Consider the following 17,566-nt stretch of genomic DNA (forward strand, 5'->3'; position numbering starts at 1 on the left):
CTATTTTTTGTGACACATTGATCCTCTTAGTTACATAAAACATCTAAAATGTACATTCCGTTAGTTATTCATTAAATTATGTAATTACTTATCACATGATCAGTTCTATGTTTCCTAGAGACCACTTTACTCTTAGTTTAGAGAAAAAAAAGATGAAAATTAAAGATAAGATGGTCATTCGACGTTTTTCTTTAACACCGTCGGGGACTAAGAGATATTAAATAGTTAAAAATGGCAAAGTATTGCAAAAAAATAAATAATAAGGTATATATGAAAATAAACTATATTTCGAGAGGTGTAGATATATATTATCATAATTTCTTTATTCTACTTTCTTTTTACCTCACAAACAAGCATGCCATAAAGATTAAAATGCCCTTTCCATTTTACTTTGTTAGAGATGATAGATATGGAGTTTGATTAGTTACAAAATTTTCAATTTATATGCCCTTTCTTCAAGTTATTTTGGGCATATCTTCAAAAAAAAAGAAAAGAAACTATCATCGTACAAACTTACTTTCTGCATTACAATGTTCAAAATGAATCTACAGATGTGTGGTAGGTAACATTTTTTTTCTTTTTGTCCTTTGAGTTCATGTTCAAAAAGATGCTACTATGCAACTATAGCATTGACTAAACCAAATAAATGTACAACTAAACGTCGTACTCGTAGTTTTATGACTTGAATTATTAATAGTATTTATGGTGGAAATTACTAGGAAAAAAAAAACCCACTATTATTGATGTGTATTACTATGTCCTTGGAGATTAACTTATTACATATGCAATGTGTAACAATTAGGGTTTTTCTTTAACTAAATAATAGGGGTAATGATTAAAATGGAAAATGAAATGTGCACATCACATGCATTATTATTATTATTATTTTGTTGTTGTTGTTGTTACTACTATTATTATTATTATTAAGAGAAAAAAAAAAGCTTACTAAGGTCCTAGCTAAATAAACAATGCTAAGATTTGAACCTAAAAATACTCTGATTCTTGATTGACAAATACCGGTCATTTTCAGTAAAATACTTAAGCATGCCAAATATGAAGATTCGGTTACCCCCTTACACTGCAACATGGTTGATTTATTGCGGTCTTTCCACGCATACATCGTTTGAACAGATTCAATCCATTGCGATGTGTATGGATTCATCACTTTTAATAAAGAGATAAAAATGTTACCTTGTCTAGCCTTTTTGTCTAGATTCCAGTCTACTACATCATTGATTCATCGCTTTTATTAAATAGATAAAAATATTTCCTTGTTTACCCACTTTATCTAGCTCTTTGTCTAGCCTCTTCACCGACAAGTATTAATCGTTTTCAAAGAAATGCTTAAGCGTGCAAAATATGAAGATTCGATTACACCCCTTACACTGCAATAGAGTTAATTTATTATGGTCTTTCCACATGTGTGTCGTGTTCATAGATTTGGACCGATTGTGATATGTATAGATTCATCATTTTTAATAAAGAGATGAAAACGTTACCTTCTCTAACCTCTTTATCTAGACTCTAGTCTACTACATCATTGATTCATCGTTTTTAATAAAGAGATAAAAGTATTACCTTGTCTAACCCCTTTATCGAATTCTCTGTCTAGCTTCTTCACCAACAAATATTAATCGTTTTCAATGAAATGCTTAACCGTGCCAAATATGAAGATTCGATTAACCCCCTTACACTACAACAGGGTCGATTAATTGTGATCTTTCCACGTGTGTGTCGTGTATGTAGATTTGGATCCGTTGCGATCTGTATAGATTCATCGCTTTTAATAAAGAGATGAAAATATTATCTCGTATAATTTCTTCGTCTAGCCTCTTTGTTTAGCCTGTAGCCTACTGACAGACCGATTTACCAACAGTGTTCATCCAAAACCCTAGCAAAAAGAGGGGCAATCTAGTCAATTCCTTGTAAGAACCCAGGATTGAAAAGATTAAAAAAAAAAATCCTCACCCCCAAGTCATCAGTCATCGATCACCCATTCCCCCATGCATGCATCTTCCTCAAGGACAGGTGGGCAGTGAGCTTGCAAAGGCGCGTCAAGAATGCATGCAGCCGTGCACCCGCGCGTGGAATAAATTAATCCGACAACCTGTTATCCTCCCTCGTATCGGGATACCGTATTCACACCGCTCCCCGCATTTATTCCGCCCACTTATCCTTCCATTTTTATCCACCCCACCCTACCCTTTTCCGCCCACTTACCCTTTACTCAGTTACTCCAAACCCATCGGGTTAAAATGGTAATTTCGGTCGCTTGGTTATATACTCTTTTCTAATGTCTTATAGACCCCCTCCCCCCTCTTCTTGCTTTGCTATCCCACATCCCTCTACTCGCTGTATCTATTCCTGTGTAAGTCCCTATCAATCCCTCTCTCTCTCTCTCTCTTAGCTTCTCTTTTCTTGGGTGGATAGTAGAATCACATATAATAGTCGTAACAATTATTTGGTAATAATCTTTAATTTATCTCCATTGTTTTGTTCCCGTGTACTCTGTCTGAAAAGAGGGGAGGGGTGGACCAGTTGACCAAAAGGGTGGAGTGTTTTGGGCTCTGGAGTCTTCGGAAGTCAGACCCACCAGCTACTTATTCACACTGAAACCCTATTATAATTTTGTTTTCTCTCTTGGGTTCTTTTGCTAATCTCTCTCTTTTTCTCTCTTTTTTTTTTTTTTACTGGGGATGAAAGTTTCTTTTTAATTTATAATGATATATGGGGTCTTCTTGTTATTGCTTTGCGTATTATCTATGAGGAGTTCGTAGAGTCCACATGTCCGGTTTTATCTTGGCCTTTCTGCCCACCTCCTGCCACTTCTAAGCTTCTAAGTCTCCCCCATTAAATTCTCCTCCTAGAGAAGAGAAAGAGAAGGAGAAAGAGATGGAGTTCTTGGAGTTGTGTTAGTTTTTGAGGATTAAGGTAGGGAGACGGGGAGAGAAGGAGGTTGCTAAGTTTGCGCTTGGGCTTCTTTCTCTTTCTTTCTACCCCCTAGAAGGAAGGAGGTGTTCGTAGCGAAGCCCATGCCTTTAATTGCCTTCTCTTTTTGATCTTCTATTTTGGGCACTTGCTCCTTTTGCTCCCTCCATGCCCAAGGAAAGGTTTTTGCGAAGGAGAGTGTGAGTAGAGGAAGCAATTAGGCAGTACAATTGTGTGAGTGTGTGTGTGTGTGTGAGAGAGAGAGAGAGAGAGAGAGATAATTAAGAGGAGGAAGAAAGGAAAAGTTTTTTTTTTGGATGAGTTTCGGGGGTTTGTTCGATGGCGGATCCGGTGCTATCCCTTACTGCGGAAGCACCGCGATGCCGGCCGGTGCCGTGGCGCAACCCCGGCTGTTATCTCCGGCTATTATCCACAAACCCGGGTTTAGTAATTCACCAAGCCTTTCTCTCGGCCTGGTAAGCTGATACCTGGATATAATCCTCAATTAATTGTTTCTTTGGTTCCTTTCCATTTAGATTCTCGTCTCTTCTACTTATTTAGGAAATGGGTCATGGATTTCTTGCTCAGCAAACGAATCTGGACGCCCACGGGGACATGAGCCGGATGGGAATTCTCGGAGGCGGAGGCGGAGGAGGAGGAGGAGGAGGAGCGGGAAGCGGCGACGGTGGATCGATGGGCCGGAACAAGGAGGACGAGAACGAGAGCCGATCGGGGAGCGACAACCTCGACGGCGTCTCCGGGGACGATCTGGAGCAGGAGAACCCTCGGAAGAAGAAGAGATACCATCGGCACACCCCTCAACAAATCCAAGAACTCGAAGCGTATGTTAGCCTTCCATTTTCTTTTACCATCCTCTCTTCTTTCTATCGAAAGATCTCATGGCGGTGGTGATGGTGGTAGTCTTTTCAAGGAGTGCCCTCACCCTGACGAGAAGCAAAGGCTGGAGCTCAGCAAGCGGCTTTGCTTGGAGACGAGGCAGGTTAAGTTCTGGTTCCAGAACCGGCGCACTCAAATGAAGGTAGGAGAGAATCAATCAAATCCAACTTAGTATGATAGTATCTCTCTCTCTCTCTCTCTCTACATATATATATATTATCTAAATTTCCTCTCGATTGATTCAATCTTTGCTTGTTTTATTATTATTATTTTTATAATAAAAGACCCAAATCGAGCGGCATGAGAACGCGCTACTGAGGCAGGAGAACGACAAGCTCCGAGCGGAGAACATGACGATTCGCGAAGCCATGCGGAATCCTATCTGCACTAACTGTGGCGGCCCGGCGATGCTCGGCGAGGTGTCCTTAGAGGAGCAGCACCTCCGGATCGAGAACGCGCGCTTGAAGGACGAGCTCGACCGGGTCTGCACCCTGGCCGGGAAGTTCCTCGGCCGCCCGATCTCCTCCCTGGCCTCCCCGATCCCGTTCATGCCGAGTGCCGCACTGGAGCTCGGCGTCGGGACCAACGGCTTCGGCTCGCTGCCCAACTCCTTCTCGTCCATCCCCGACTTCGTGAACGCGAACACCACCGGTAAGGAGCAGGATGGTTCGCTCGAGCGGACGATGCTGCTCGAGCTCGCCTTGGCGGCGATGGAGGAGCTGGTGAAGATGGCCCAGGTGGAGGAGCCCTTGTGGATCCCGACCTTGGACCTCGGGAACGGAGGAGGGGAACGATTGAACTACGACGAGTACCACGCGGCTTTCCCCCGCGTGATCGGCCCGAGGCCGGGCGGTTTCATATCGGAGGCTTCGAGGGAGGTCGGCATGGTGATCATCAACAGCGTCGCCCTTGTGGAGACCCTCATGGATGTGGTATTATATCAAACAAAATTGTAATTCTTCTCTCTCTTTTTGAAACTTACTACTAAGAGGAATTGATTGGTCCTTGTGTTGCAGACTCGTTGGGCAGATATGTTCCCTTGCATGATCGCTAGGGCTACCATCACTGACATCATCTCCAGTGGCATGGGTGGTACCAGAAATGGAGCTCTCCAACTTGTGAGTCATAAAATCGATAGCCTTAGAAGATTACAATCTCATTGAGGTTGGAGTAATTGACGATTAATGGTTTCAGATGCATGCCGAGTTCCAAGTGCTGTCCCCTTTGGTCCCAATCCGAGAGGTGAACTTCCTCCGGTTCTGCAAGCAGCATGCAGAAGGAGTTTGGGCTGTGGTGGATGTCTCCATTGATGCGGTTAGAGGAGGAGTTCTCCAACCATCAACCAGAAGGTTGCCTTCTGGTTGTGTTGTTCAAGACATGCCCAATGGCTACTCAAAGGTAATTATTTTATCTCTCTTTCTCTAGGTCAGAAATGGTACAAAGTTTTGGGTACCCAAAAAGGCTCGTTAATCTTTGAAATGTGGGTAATCGTTAATGGTTTGGTGGTTACCTTAAGTAGGCATAGATGTGACCAGAAATGGACTCCAAAGGTCAGTCAGTATATTTTATGTTATGAATCTTTAGGGGTTGGGTTGCCTGAACACTTGGGCTTGTAATGAAAGTTTGGGGTTGTAGAAGTATATGTTTATTAATTACTTGTTAGAATGACAAGGCGTCACCTCCGCCAAATTCTCTCCACAGAGTATTTACGAAGGTTTTAAATGGCTTAGACGCTTCTTCTACTTCCTTGGTAAAGTAAACATCACAAAACCTAGCTGCTTCTTGTCTCCATTGCATTTAATGTGGTGATGCCCTAGAATTCCTAGGGAAACACTTTGGGTATTTAATTTCCTCCTCCCTATACTTCTTTGGCTCGACGGTTCCTCTCTCTAGATAGTTTACAGCTAACTTTGGATACCTTGTTCCTGTCTCTCCTTTAGCCATTTTAGCTTCCTTATATATATATATATATATATTATTTTTCCAAGATAAGGAGGGAAGAGAAGAAGAAAAATAAAAAGTAAAACAAGTCTCTCTCTCTCTCTCTCTCTCTCTCTCTCTCTCTCCTCTGAGGCGTGTTGGTGTTTTCTACTAGTCAACCCCTCTATCTCCGGCTTGTGTTATTATCTTTTTCCGGTACGCTTTGTCCTCTTATGGTGGCGTAACCTGGCATCCATGTTATCGTGTCCCGGTCTAGTCCATTAAAACAGTAATAACTAATTAGTACCAAAATCAAGATCTTTTCTTTTATTATAGTTATTGATTAGGGATTTAGTAATGGATTATTGTTTTAGGTCACTTGGGTCGAACACGCCGAGTATGACGAGACTCCGGTGCACCGCCTCTACCGCCCGCTGCTCCGCTCGGGCTTGGCTTTCGGCGCGCGGCGATGGGTCGCGACCCTGCAGCGCCAGTGCCAGTGCCTCGCCATCCTCATGTCCTCCTCCGTCCCGTCCCGTGACCACACCGGTGAGTAAATTTGATATGTATATTAAAGAATTTGATCGTTTGAATTGATAGTATGACATGGATGCCGTAGCGATAACGGCGAGCGGTCGGCGGAGCATGCTGAAGCTGGCGCAGCGGATGACGGACAACTTCTGTTCCGGGGTCTGCCCGTCCGCGGCGCAAAAGTGGCGGCGGCTGGAGGAGTGGGGGTGCGTCGGGGAGGAGGTGCGGGTGATGACGAGGCAGAGCGTCAGCGACCCCGGGGAGCCACCTGGGGTGGTGCTGAGCGCCGCCACGTCGGTGTGGCTCCCTGTGCCGCCGGCGCGGCTGTTCGACTTCCTCCGCGACGAGCGGCTGAGGGGCGAGTGGGATATACTATCCAACGGCGGACCGATGCAGGAGATGGCTCATATTGCCAAGGGGCAGCACCATGGCAACGCAGTCTCCCTCCTCCGTGCCAATGTAAGTTTTCTCAGTTCACACCCTGATATTTTCTCTATTTTTATATTTTTAATCAAGATAAGTTCGAACTAGGGATTTGGAAAGGAAGTGTACTAACTTAACTACAGCATCTTATTCCGGAGCCTCGACGTCATGTTTAGGAAACTCCAGCTGCCAGTCGGTCCTCTTTACTAGACTTTTGCATTTTTGCGCCTGTCGAGTTGTCTATTTTCATATGCGCCCAAAAGAGAGCGATATTCATACTATTTACTCGTACTCTCTCTTTTTTTTCTCGAAATTTTCAAAAGAGACCTTGAGATTTTTTTTTTTTTTTTTTAAACTTGTATTTGCAGGCGGTGGGAGCGAACCAGGGCAGCATGCTGATCCTGCAAGAGACGTGCACGGACGCGTCGGCCTCCCTCGTCGTCTACGCCCCCGTCGACGTGCCGGCGATGCACCTCGTCATGAACGGCGGCGACTCCGCCTACGTCGCGCTCCTCCCGTCCGGCTTCGCCATCCTCCCCTCCGGCGGCGGGCCCAACGGTCCGGCCGGCGATGACGCGGCACCCGCCGCCGCAGACGGCGGCGGCGGTGGGTCCCTCGTCACCGTCGCGTTCCAGATCCTCGTCAACAGCTTGCCGACGGCGAAGCTGACGGTGGAGTCGGTGGAGACCGTTAACAACCTGCTTAACTGCACCATCCAGAAGATTAAGGCGGCTCTGCTACAGAATAATGAGATCGTATCTCCTTAATTAACTAGTTATCTATATTAAAAAGGTAATTAATAAGAAAATTATGTTAAGAAAAATAGAGAGAGAGAGAGAGAGAGAGAGTGACGAGAAGAGAGGTGACTGCAGTGGGGTTAAGTCAAGAACGAACCGCGTGGATGAAGGTTGGTTCGGGTATTGACTTAGCCCCTAAATAGTGGAAACCACAGGGACTCTCTTGTTAATTATCCAATAAATACTATGTTTGGTAAACATCTCTTTTTCTTTGAAAAAAGAAAAAAAGAAAATAGCTTGAAGTTCGGTGTCATGTTATGAAAAAAAGGTTGCATGTTGATTTGTTTGTCTTTTTGTTTCTTACTTTTTGTTACAATTTAGGTTACATGCAATGATTGTTAAAAAAAAAAAAAAAGATAAGTAATAAGGTCTATATTTTTTGTGTCTTCACTAACTTACATTCGTTATCTTTTTGTTTACTATACTAATATCCTATCCTATCATGCTGGAAAAGAGAATTTGATCTTCTTTTCTACGAATTTAAGTTCATATTTATAAATCCTATATTTTAGATAATGCATATTGCTGTCATTTAATGTCTATTATTCAATAAAAATAGTACTAATGTAAAGTAATGTCAGCGTGGCTTTAGGACAGGTCGAATGGAGCATGTTTAAAACGCAATCTGTAACCTATAATAACGCAAATATGAGGGTTGTTATTTCTCTTTTTATTTTAATTTTTTATAATTAATTACGTTTGCAACCGATAAACTATATCTGATTATTACGGAAACTCCCTAAACTTTTTAAGGTTACAATATCTTTCCTAAACTTTAGAAAAAAATTTAATATTATTTTTTTGTTAGTATACCGTCAAATAAATTTGAGGAGTTAGCTTATCTAGCAGTCATTTCAGAGGTGAAATAACCTAAATGTCTTTTGTTGGAGGGAAGATAACTTTATTCTATTTTGGTCCAACGATACTGGATGAGTATACCCTCGTCTTCATTCTTCACTTCTTGTTTATTTCGTATTTCTATTCTCTCCCTCCCCGACGACGCTACCGCCCATGGCTTGTGCACCAGCGAAGTATACAACGAGGGTCTCTCTACTGCAATAGGACCTCCTTCCCCTCTCCCTTGCCCTCTCAGCACATTGACTTCACCGTTAACCTCCTCGATGTTTGCAACGTTGCCTTAACTGCAATCAAGGGATTCTGGTCGGCTATGGGTCCTCCATCTCCTCTACGCGCTCGACCTCCTCAATTGGGATGAGCTCGCAAATTGGGCAGCAACGCCAGGGTACAAATTCCATTCTCCGCCAGCAACATCGACTATTCTAGAAGATCTCAGTAGTGGTGATCCCATCATTAATCACAAAGGCTAACTCGAAGTTATCACTATCGACTCCATCGCTACGGTTGTGATCTTGATTCACGACGTTTATGGTGATCATCATCATCCTCACCTTTAGCTTCTCAAGTTGGGATGTTGTTGACAGTGAGGCAAGCAAGGGTAGGGCGAGAAGGGGAAGGTGAGGATATGAGCAGTGGGCTTGAAATGAGGAATGGTAGTAGGGTAACTTATTTAAGAAGTTTATATAAGTTAGTTGAGGGTATTTAGATAATTTCATAAGTTAATCTTTTTATGCTAGCTAAATTGATGACCTTATTACTTGTTAGGAGTATAGTTGGTCATTACACATTTTTTATCACCGTCATTGACTGTTTTACTTTGTCCTAAAGTTTATGGATGACATTGTAACTTAAAATATTTAGGGGGTTTATATGAAAATCAGGTATAACTCGCGGGGTGTAGATATAATTAACCGTAAATTCTTATGGTGCGCTTAAAATTGCTCTTACTTATTTATTAAGATAACTACAGTTTGACTTTTTTCCAACTTTAGCTATCCCATTCTCACATAAATCCGCACATTTATTTTTCCTTGACATACTGATCATCTTAATTATTATGTGACTATCATGGTAATTAATTTTAGGTCAAATAATTATCTTATTCTTAAGAGAGTCATAGTGTTATATATAATAATCCCCTATTAATTCTATATTTCTGCTCTCTCTCTCTCTCATCTGCCCCTATATATTAAAATATATAAAAATTGATAAATAAATAAAAAACAACACCATACATTTTGCTATTATACCCATATTCTACAGGTTTAATCCTAAAAACACTTTACGTTAAACTTAATCTGATATAAAATGAAATAAAACCTAACGGGTGTGTGCATCATAAGTTACTCAATATTATTTTACCTATAGTTAAGGTAATTAATATCTATGATTATTTTCGATTAATATTAGAGAATTTTCAAGTATCCAACTTATAATGGGATAACATACGACATAAATAAAAAATAAAAATAAAAATAAAAATAAAATACAGTGTGGTTTTGATTAATCTACCTAAAGGTAATAAAATTTTCTCTTTATTTTTTCTTTCACCTATCCTCTTCCTTTTCCTCTCCTTCTCCTCCTCCTCTCCCTCCTCTTCCTTCGAGGCCCACACTCTTTTAGACCCCCTCGTCCCCTCCTCGCATTAAATGTACGCTGCCAATCCAGCAGGGCTCATTTAATGCCTTCATCTGCTCCTCTGCTCCCCCCTCTTCCTCCTCCTCCACCTCATTTAATACTCTCTCTCACTCCTGAGAGAGAGAGAGAGAGAGAGAGAGAGAGAGAGAGAGAGATGATGAAGAACTATACTCCAACGTCATACCCCAACCCCCATCCACTGGCTCCACTTGGGTGGTACGTCCAAGTTTGCTTCTTGATTTCAGTATTCAGAGGTGTGTAGATTGTTAGGGGGGGGTTTGTCAACCACCACCAGTATTAATAAAAAAGAAAGAAGAGAGGATCAGAAGAAGATGCTCCTTTCCTAAATATAACCGTGACTCACGCAGCTCACAAGAACTTTGCATGCCGGTTCGCACGACGATTAGCGTTACCGAGGGACGTTGGAAAAAATTAATGGGTTTGTGGTGCACAAGGCAATGTTTTATTATATATAGTTCATCAGTCGTATTTTGATATTCCTTTTCTTTCGGTTATATACATTTTTGTCATGTATATGGCTAAACTCTGGCTAAAAATTAATCAAACTTAGTCAAACTCACATGAGTACTTAAAACTTGAGTTTTATGCAACTCTGGCATATCAAGAACACTAATTTATGTGGCAATTGGATAGAGTTAGTCGGGTTCATGATATTACAAATATGAATACAACTTGTTTATTAAACGGTCATAATTTTTAAACATGAAAACAAACCGATTATTATACAGGTTATATGGATTATAAATGAATTATTGGGTAGTACAATTTATTATAATTTATATACGTTATTTAGGTTACAAATAGGTTATTATTATTATTATAAACAATTTTTTTTTGTTATAAATATGTTAGTCGGACTCACATGAGTACTTGAAACTCGAGTTTTATGCAATTCTGCGTATCAAGAACACTAATTTATGTGGTAATGGAATAAAGTTAGTCGGGTTCGAATTGTGTCGGGTCATGATATTACAAATATAAATACAACTTGTTTATTAAACGGTCAGAATTTGTAAACGTAAATGCAACCCGATCATTAAACGAGTTACATGGGTTATAACTAAATTATTGGGTAGTACAATTTATTATAATTTATATATATTAATTCGGTTACAAATGGGTAATTATTATTATTATAAACATTTTTTTAGGTTATAAATAGATTAGTTAGATTATGAATGGATTACGATGTCATAAGTCTTGTTATAAACGGGTTAAAGTAATAAATACGAACATGATCCGTTTAATAATCAAGTTAGACGAATTAACTATTTATGATCCAAACCCGATTAAATGAAACATAAATTCATTTAAACGTCGAGTTATTGTGTTGGCCCAAATTTTAATTGCTACCCCTAATTTATATTATATTAATATTTAGAAATATTGTATCATCAAAATAAATAGATGTACTAAAAATGGTGCCTCTATCATCCAGGTAAATAATTTTTGTGTGCTCTCTATTTATTTTACACTTGACTTCTCATACTGTATCTTGAACATAGATAAATGCATATGTGTATATATATATATATATATATATATATCTCTGTGTTTTATATTCTAATATTTCTCACTTTCGAGTTCCATACATTTTGAGAGGCTCAGAAGATTAAATTAACTTAAAAATGACTACTATTTTTATATATTTAAATAACATAAGGGCTTAACATGCTTTAGATTTCGGATCTCTATTCTAATACGTTTAACTTATCGACTGCTCTAAAATCTTAAGCGGTTAAAAATGACTATCTTTTTATATTTTACATTCTTACCTAATTAACGAGGTGAAGAAAAGAAAGTGAAAGAAAGAAAGAAGGAATAAATAGACAGCTCTGCGTAACAGTAGGCAATTAGTCGTTTGATAACCTCCCTGCTCACATTTATTAGACAACAAAGTCTTCTTTTATGATTCCTTTACTACTCTCTCTCTCTCTCTCTATCTCTCTCTCTCTTTTAAGAGTTTTTTCTTGTCCTTGTTTCAAGTTTCAATCTCCATTGCTTGCTTTCTCTTTCCTAATCAATTTGATGAGCACTGTGGAAGCACAGACGAGCATTAATCATAAAACGCGTTGTACCTTAGATTTGTATTAATTATTACATAAGCAATTTACCTACTATATAAGATCTCTCTCTCTCTCTCTCTCTCTCTCTCTCTCTATATATATATATATATAGGTCGTCAGTGTTCTCACTCTGATGTATCTTTGTTTCTATGTTATATATCTGATCATCATTTACCCATGAAACATTGAAATTTTATGACCCTTTTCAAAATATTATTGTATCTAATTTTAAGAGAATATTTATATAATACTTTTAATTCATAGGTATTAAAGTTAACATATATATATATATATATATATATATATATATATATCCGTAAAGTTCAAGAGTGTAAAAAAGGAATTATTTTATTATAGTATGATTAACATTATATAGATTTTGAAGCATATTAAGTAAATTATATACAAGGGTAAAATAATTATTTTTAATCTAAATTCAGTTTCAAATATTATTAGTTAGATTTAAGTAACGAAATGTCTAAATAGCTCAATAATTTATGTGAAATTATAATATTTCTAAAATTACTAATAATAATAATTATTATTATGCAAAATTATCTTATTATTATTATTATTATTAAATTGACAAGATTAATCTAGCTTTTTTCCGTGTGCAACGCGTAAAATAATGTCAATTTTAGAAGAAGTATTATAATTGTTAATACTAGAAGAAGAGGGCTAATAATAATATTAATTATTCTAAATATAAAGTTGATATTAAAATAATAAATAATAGTAAATTTGTAATATTTTAAATTAAATAACAAAAAAAAATCATTGATTGGATGTAAAGAAATAAGTAGGCATTGTATAATCTAGGGGTAAAACAGTAACTCAAATTATTATTAAATTTATTTTTAAAATTTATATATAATAAGAGGAGAGAGAATAATAAACTAGTATATTAGAATAAGTTATTATTTAGTTACTATGCTAGAATAAAAAAATTTATTCTAATTTTATAATCATCTATTCACTTCAGGAATAACTTTTTCTTATTCTATAATAAAGCTGAGCACCATAATATTCTCATTCTAGAATACAAATATTATTCATCAAAATTACATCTTATACTACACACTAACTCAATTACTAATTTGCCCCTGATATCTTTCCCATCAACCTACCTACTGTATATTTAAAATCAAAAATTATTCATAGTAATTTTATAAAAAAATATTTATTTATTTATTTTTCTTCAGCTTATTAATTACTTTTAGAATAAAACTCTCATTTTAAAAATAATTAAAATCCAGTAAAAGAAATAATAAATTAGACGTAGCTACTTGATTGGCTCTCGAATGCGCATTGTGATGCCACGGTGTCAATCGAATAGTGTCGGTCGCACCGAATTCGCTCAAACCGTCGTCAACGATGTGAAACCATCCACATATATACACATATATATATATACATACATATAAATCAATAGGTGTCTCGTGACACAACAATGGTCATGGATGTCCTTGTCAAAGCATGTGCATGCATATGCATGTGCATGTGATTCTTGTACGTTTGATACATTGGCTCGTGGCTTTGATGTCCCATAGTCCATAGACGAAGAGTGACATGATGACGCATCCGGGCTCACGTGGGCCCCACTCCCCACTCCCCACTCCCCACCCGCCCCCCCCCCCCTCTCCACCCTTTTCCTATTTCTCAAAAATACCCTCGGAGAAGTTAATTTCCCATAGTCCATAAACTATTTGCGCTGCGATCCCTATGTTTTGCTAATATAATGTCGGCGAGACAAATCATACATCTTTCCTCATGTTGGACTTATTTGACAACATATCAAATCGTTGTATCAATATAACTCCAGAAAATTTGGTTCTTGCCGCGTACTTTACTTAGGCTTTAGTGTTTGAGAGATAACTTTGTGATGGTTAGTAGCTCAGGTTGAGACAAAAGGCATAGTGAAAAAAACTCTAGTCTTGTAGTTAGAAAGTCGTATTAGTTCACATTGTCTCTTTTTTTTTTTTAATTCTTATTAAAAGAAGAAAATTATATTACTAAACTCGATGTGAAGATGGGAGACGAGAGTGGGCTAAGGTGGCAGAGTGCACAGCAAGGACATTGTCTTCTTGTTTTATTAGTCGAATGTGGATAGGGCTGTCAAAATAATCGAGCTAGACTGAGACGAACTTGATCCCGAGCCGACTCGATAAGACTGAGACGAACTTGATCCCGAGACTCGAATATATATATATATATATATAATATGAATTATCAGATCAAAACCCTTTCACCCATTCAGAATTTCAGCCATCATTTTCTGACATAATTATCTTTATTGTTTGTAATTTATACTTTGGTTGCCTGTAGTTTTTTGACATAATTATCTTTGTTACTTGTAATTTATATTTTGGTTGCTTGTAGTTTTCTAACCCATTTATCTTGCTTTAATTAGGTTTTATTTCAAGCTTGATTCAAGCCTAAATTAATTCAAGCTTACTTAGGCTCAAAAATGGTTTGAAATTGATAAGGCTTGAAATTGCTAATTGAGCAGCTCGTTTAAGCTCGAAATTAGCCCGAGTTCGAAATTATCTCGGATTGAAATTATTTCAATTCAAGCTTGATCACAAAGACAAGCTAGAAATTAATTTTCTTGATTAGAGTCTTACACCCCTAAATTTGGATAAATTATTTATAAGTTATAGGAATATATTTATTTTAGTGAGGGAGCATGGTAATTTAATTTTAGTGAAATTTGTATATAACACCGCCCTATTTTATAATTTAATTATAATTTACACCTCATATTTTTATTATTTACAAATCGAGTGTTATAATATAGTAAATATATACAGATAACAGTTAGATTTGAACGAACGCCGTAAAAATATTCTATTAAGTAGAAATATTTTATTTCTAAAATAACTAAAATGCTTTTTAGTATAATTTGGTTGATGATATTTTTATAATTTTTTTAGTATAGTTAACTTAACTTAGAGATTTACATAAGTTTAACTAACTTGCGCATATTTACTAAATCAGAGGGCTTAATTTGTAATTAGTAAAAATATTAGATATAAATCATAATTTTATTAAAAGACAGGGTGTTATATACAAGTTTTTTCTAACTCTAACAAAATAAAAAATATTTTTTTTATTTTACAAAATAAAAAGATAAAAAACCTAAACACCTTATTTGATTTTAAATAAATGTTTTCATTTATATTCGTCAGAATACCTTATTCAAGAGTGCTAAGGTTATTTTACATCTATAATTAGTTTAACTATTCTAACTATTATTAAAATTAATGTCAATGTGTTTTTAAGGCATTTCAGACTTTCAGTACAAGGGCGAACGATATTTATTTATATTGAGAGTGTTTTAATAATAAAAAAAAACAAAATATAAAGTGTTTTTAATAAATTTTTAAAATTTTTAATAGAGAAAATATCATTATTTTTTTAAATAAAATTTTAATGTACACCTTATTTGACTTTAGGGTAAATTATAAATAATATTTCCTTAATTTAGATGAAAATTTAATTTAGGGTAAATTATAAATTACATCTACAGTCGTATCTAAAATTAAACTATATATAAATTTTTATTTGTGTTGGGTTAATACCATTAACTTTTCTATATGTGGGTAAATACAAATCTTTCAAAGATGATTGGATTATTTTTCTTTAGTAATCATATATTAAAGGAAGGTACATTGTAATAATTAGATATTAACTAAAATTTGAGGTTTGTAACCTTAGATTAGAGAAGATAACATTGTTTATTTTGTTTTTAACTTTGAAAATAGAATATGGTAAGTAAATTTGATAGGAGAAGAAGGGAAATTCTAACATATTTAATGTTTATTATTGTAGAAAAATTAGGTATGATGATTTTAATTTTTTATTATATTTCTCTATTATAAAAAATCCACTAGGTTTTCGATTTGGCCTTACAGTATCATTTTCGATTTCTCTTGCATTTAAGACTTTTTTCTTATTTTTTTTTTTTCTAACTTTGTCATTTTCGTCATTTAACGGGACACTATAAAAAAGAAATAAATAACCCGTATTCAACTTCCACTTTATGTGTTGCTACTAATTCTTTTTCTTCATCATCATCATCATCTTCTTCGTTTACCGCTCCTTTTTTTTTATCTTAATTCTCTTTTTTTATACAAGTCTCTAGTAGCTCTTTAATTAATAAAATAAGAGACTAATTAGAGATAGTTTAAACTGTCAATTATTGTTAGAATTTCATACTTAAACTATGAATTTTATATTTAAACCATGAATTCTTTATTTCGCTGTAAGTATATTTTGAATCTAAAGAAATTCTCAATAAAAACGTTATAGATGATGATGTTATAGATTTTATCCAATTAGTTTCATAATTTTTGGATTTCAAATGATTACCTTGTGAATATATTTTTAAAACTGTGCACAACTAAAATTTTATAGTTTAAGTATAAAATTTGTACTTAAAAGTATGAATTTTATACTTAAATTATAAAATTCTAATTTTGCATAATTTCAGCAAAATTATACAAAATTATCCTATTAACATATTACTTTGACTGTAAATTTTACATCACAGGTGGGACACAAAGGAAAAGGACATTTATGATAAAAGGATAAAGAAGACAAATTAATTCCAAGGTAGTTCAAAGGCATAAAATTATGCGAATCGGGTCAGATTGAATCACATCAAAGAGAGGTATTGAGCCTAACTATCTTATTTGGTTTATTTGGTTTAGTTAGAGTTTTAGCAAGTTAGGACTTTGTTTAATTAGTTAAATTTAGTTCTGCGTAGTTTTCGAAAAATATTCGCAGAATATTCTACACATATCCAAATAATATCAAACTAGTTTGATAAGGTGTCCATCTCGATATATACAAATTTGATATTCATGACTTCTCCAGATTCGAAATTTATCTACGACGAAACGAATGGTTAATCCGAGAAGATAAGGAAGACTGTTTTAGTTGGTTCGTTAGGGTTTTAACTTAGTTGTTGATTTGTTAGAATTTATTAGGATTTGTTAGAATTTATTAGGATTTGTTAGAGTTGTTTAATTTAGTTGATGAGTCCCTAGGGTGAGCCCATAGAGGAAACCCTAATTAGAGTATGATGATGATATTAGAATTGATTTTAGCTTTTATCTCTTTCTCTACTTGTATCTAGCTATTTGCGCCCTCTCCCACCTCTCCCACCACCCTTTTTCCACTGTCCAAGTCGGCCTCTTCCAACTTCTAATCGCCCACTTCCACAACAACTTCTTCCCCTTCACACAATAACTAACCTAGGATCCATCTAGTCATTGGAGGGCTATCAAGCTAGGATCTAATTGACCTTCGATCACTGTACAGTTTATATCTTAAGATATATTTCTGTGATCTTAGATCTATTGGAAAGCTCTCTTGAAGGGCAACAATATATCTAAAATTTAGGAGGATTCGTTGGTTAAATTATTTGCAGAACGTTTTGAAAGTTACGTGTTTTATCGAGTCCAGAACCGTTGCGGATCGAAT

General features: G+C 36.3%; 1 protein-coding gene across 2 annotated transcripts; it reads left to right on the plus strand.

Annotated features, from left to right (window-relative positions):
* Nucleotides 1-2,762: 2,762 nt before the first annotated feature.
* LOC140770505 (homeobox-leucine zipper protein ROC6-like) lies at nt 2,763-7,782 on the plus strand. 2 transcript variants are annotated; one of them, XM_073111727.1, is made up of 9 exons: nt 2,763-3,404; nt 3,490-3,770; nt 3,850-3,967; nt 4,110-4,757; nt 4,842-4,943; nt 5,020-5,223; nt 6,120-6,294; nt 6,365-6,735; nt 7,068-7,782. In XM_073111727.1, the coding sequence occupies exons 1-9, from the start codon at nt 3,246-3,248 to the stop codon at nt 7,464-7,466; spliced, it is 2,457 nt and encodes an 818-aa protein (XP_072967828.1). In that variant the 5' UTR covers nt 2,763-3,245; the 3' UTR covers nt 7,467-7,782. The 2 variants fall into 2 exon arrangements, with proteins under 2 accessions (XP_072967828.1, XP_072967836.1); XM_073111735.1 differs by having other exon boundaries at nt 3,517-3,770.
* The last annotated feature ends 9,784 nt before the right edge of the window (nt 7,783-17,566 follow it).

This window comes from Typha angustifolia, chromosome 2 (assembly GCF_048772165.1).
Source record: "Typha angustifolia cultivar Huaian chromosome 2, ASM4877216v1, whole genome shotgun sequence".
NCBI lineage: Eukaryota > Viridiplantae > Streptophyta > Magnoliopsida > Poales > Typhaceae > Typha > Typha angustifolia.

Coding starts and splice junctions, on each gene's coding strand:
- LOC140770505 (XM_073111727.1), top strand. CDS start 3,246: ATGAGTTTCGGGGGTTTGTTCGATGGCGGATCCGGTGCTATCCCTTAC. Junction 4,758..4,841: donor TGGAGACCCTCATGGATGTG/GTATTATATCAA, acceptor CTTGTGTTGCAG/ACTCGTTGGGCAGATATGTT. Junction 4,944..5,019: donor GAAATGGAGCTCTCCAACTT/GTGAGTCATAAA, acceptor TAATGGTTTCAG/ATGCATGCCGAGTTCCAAGT.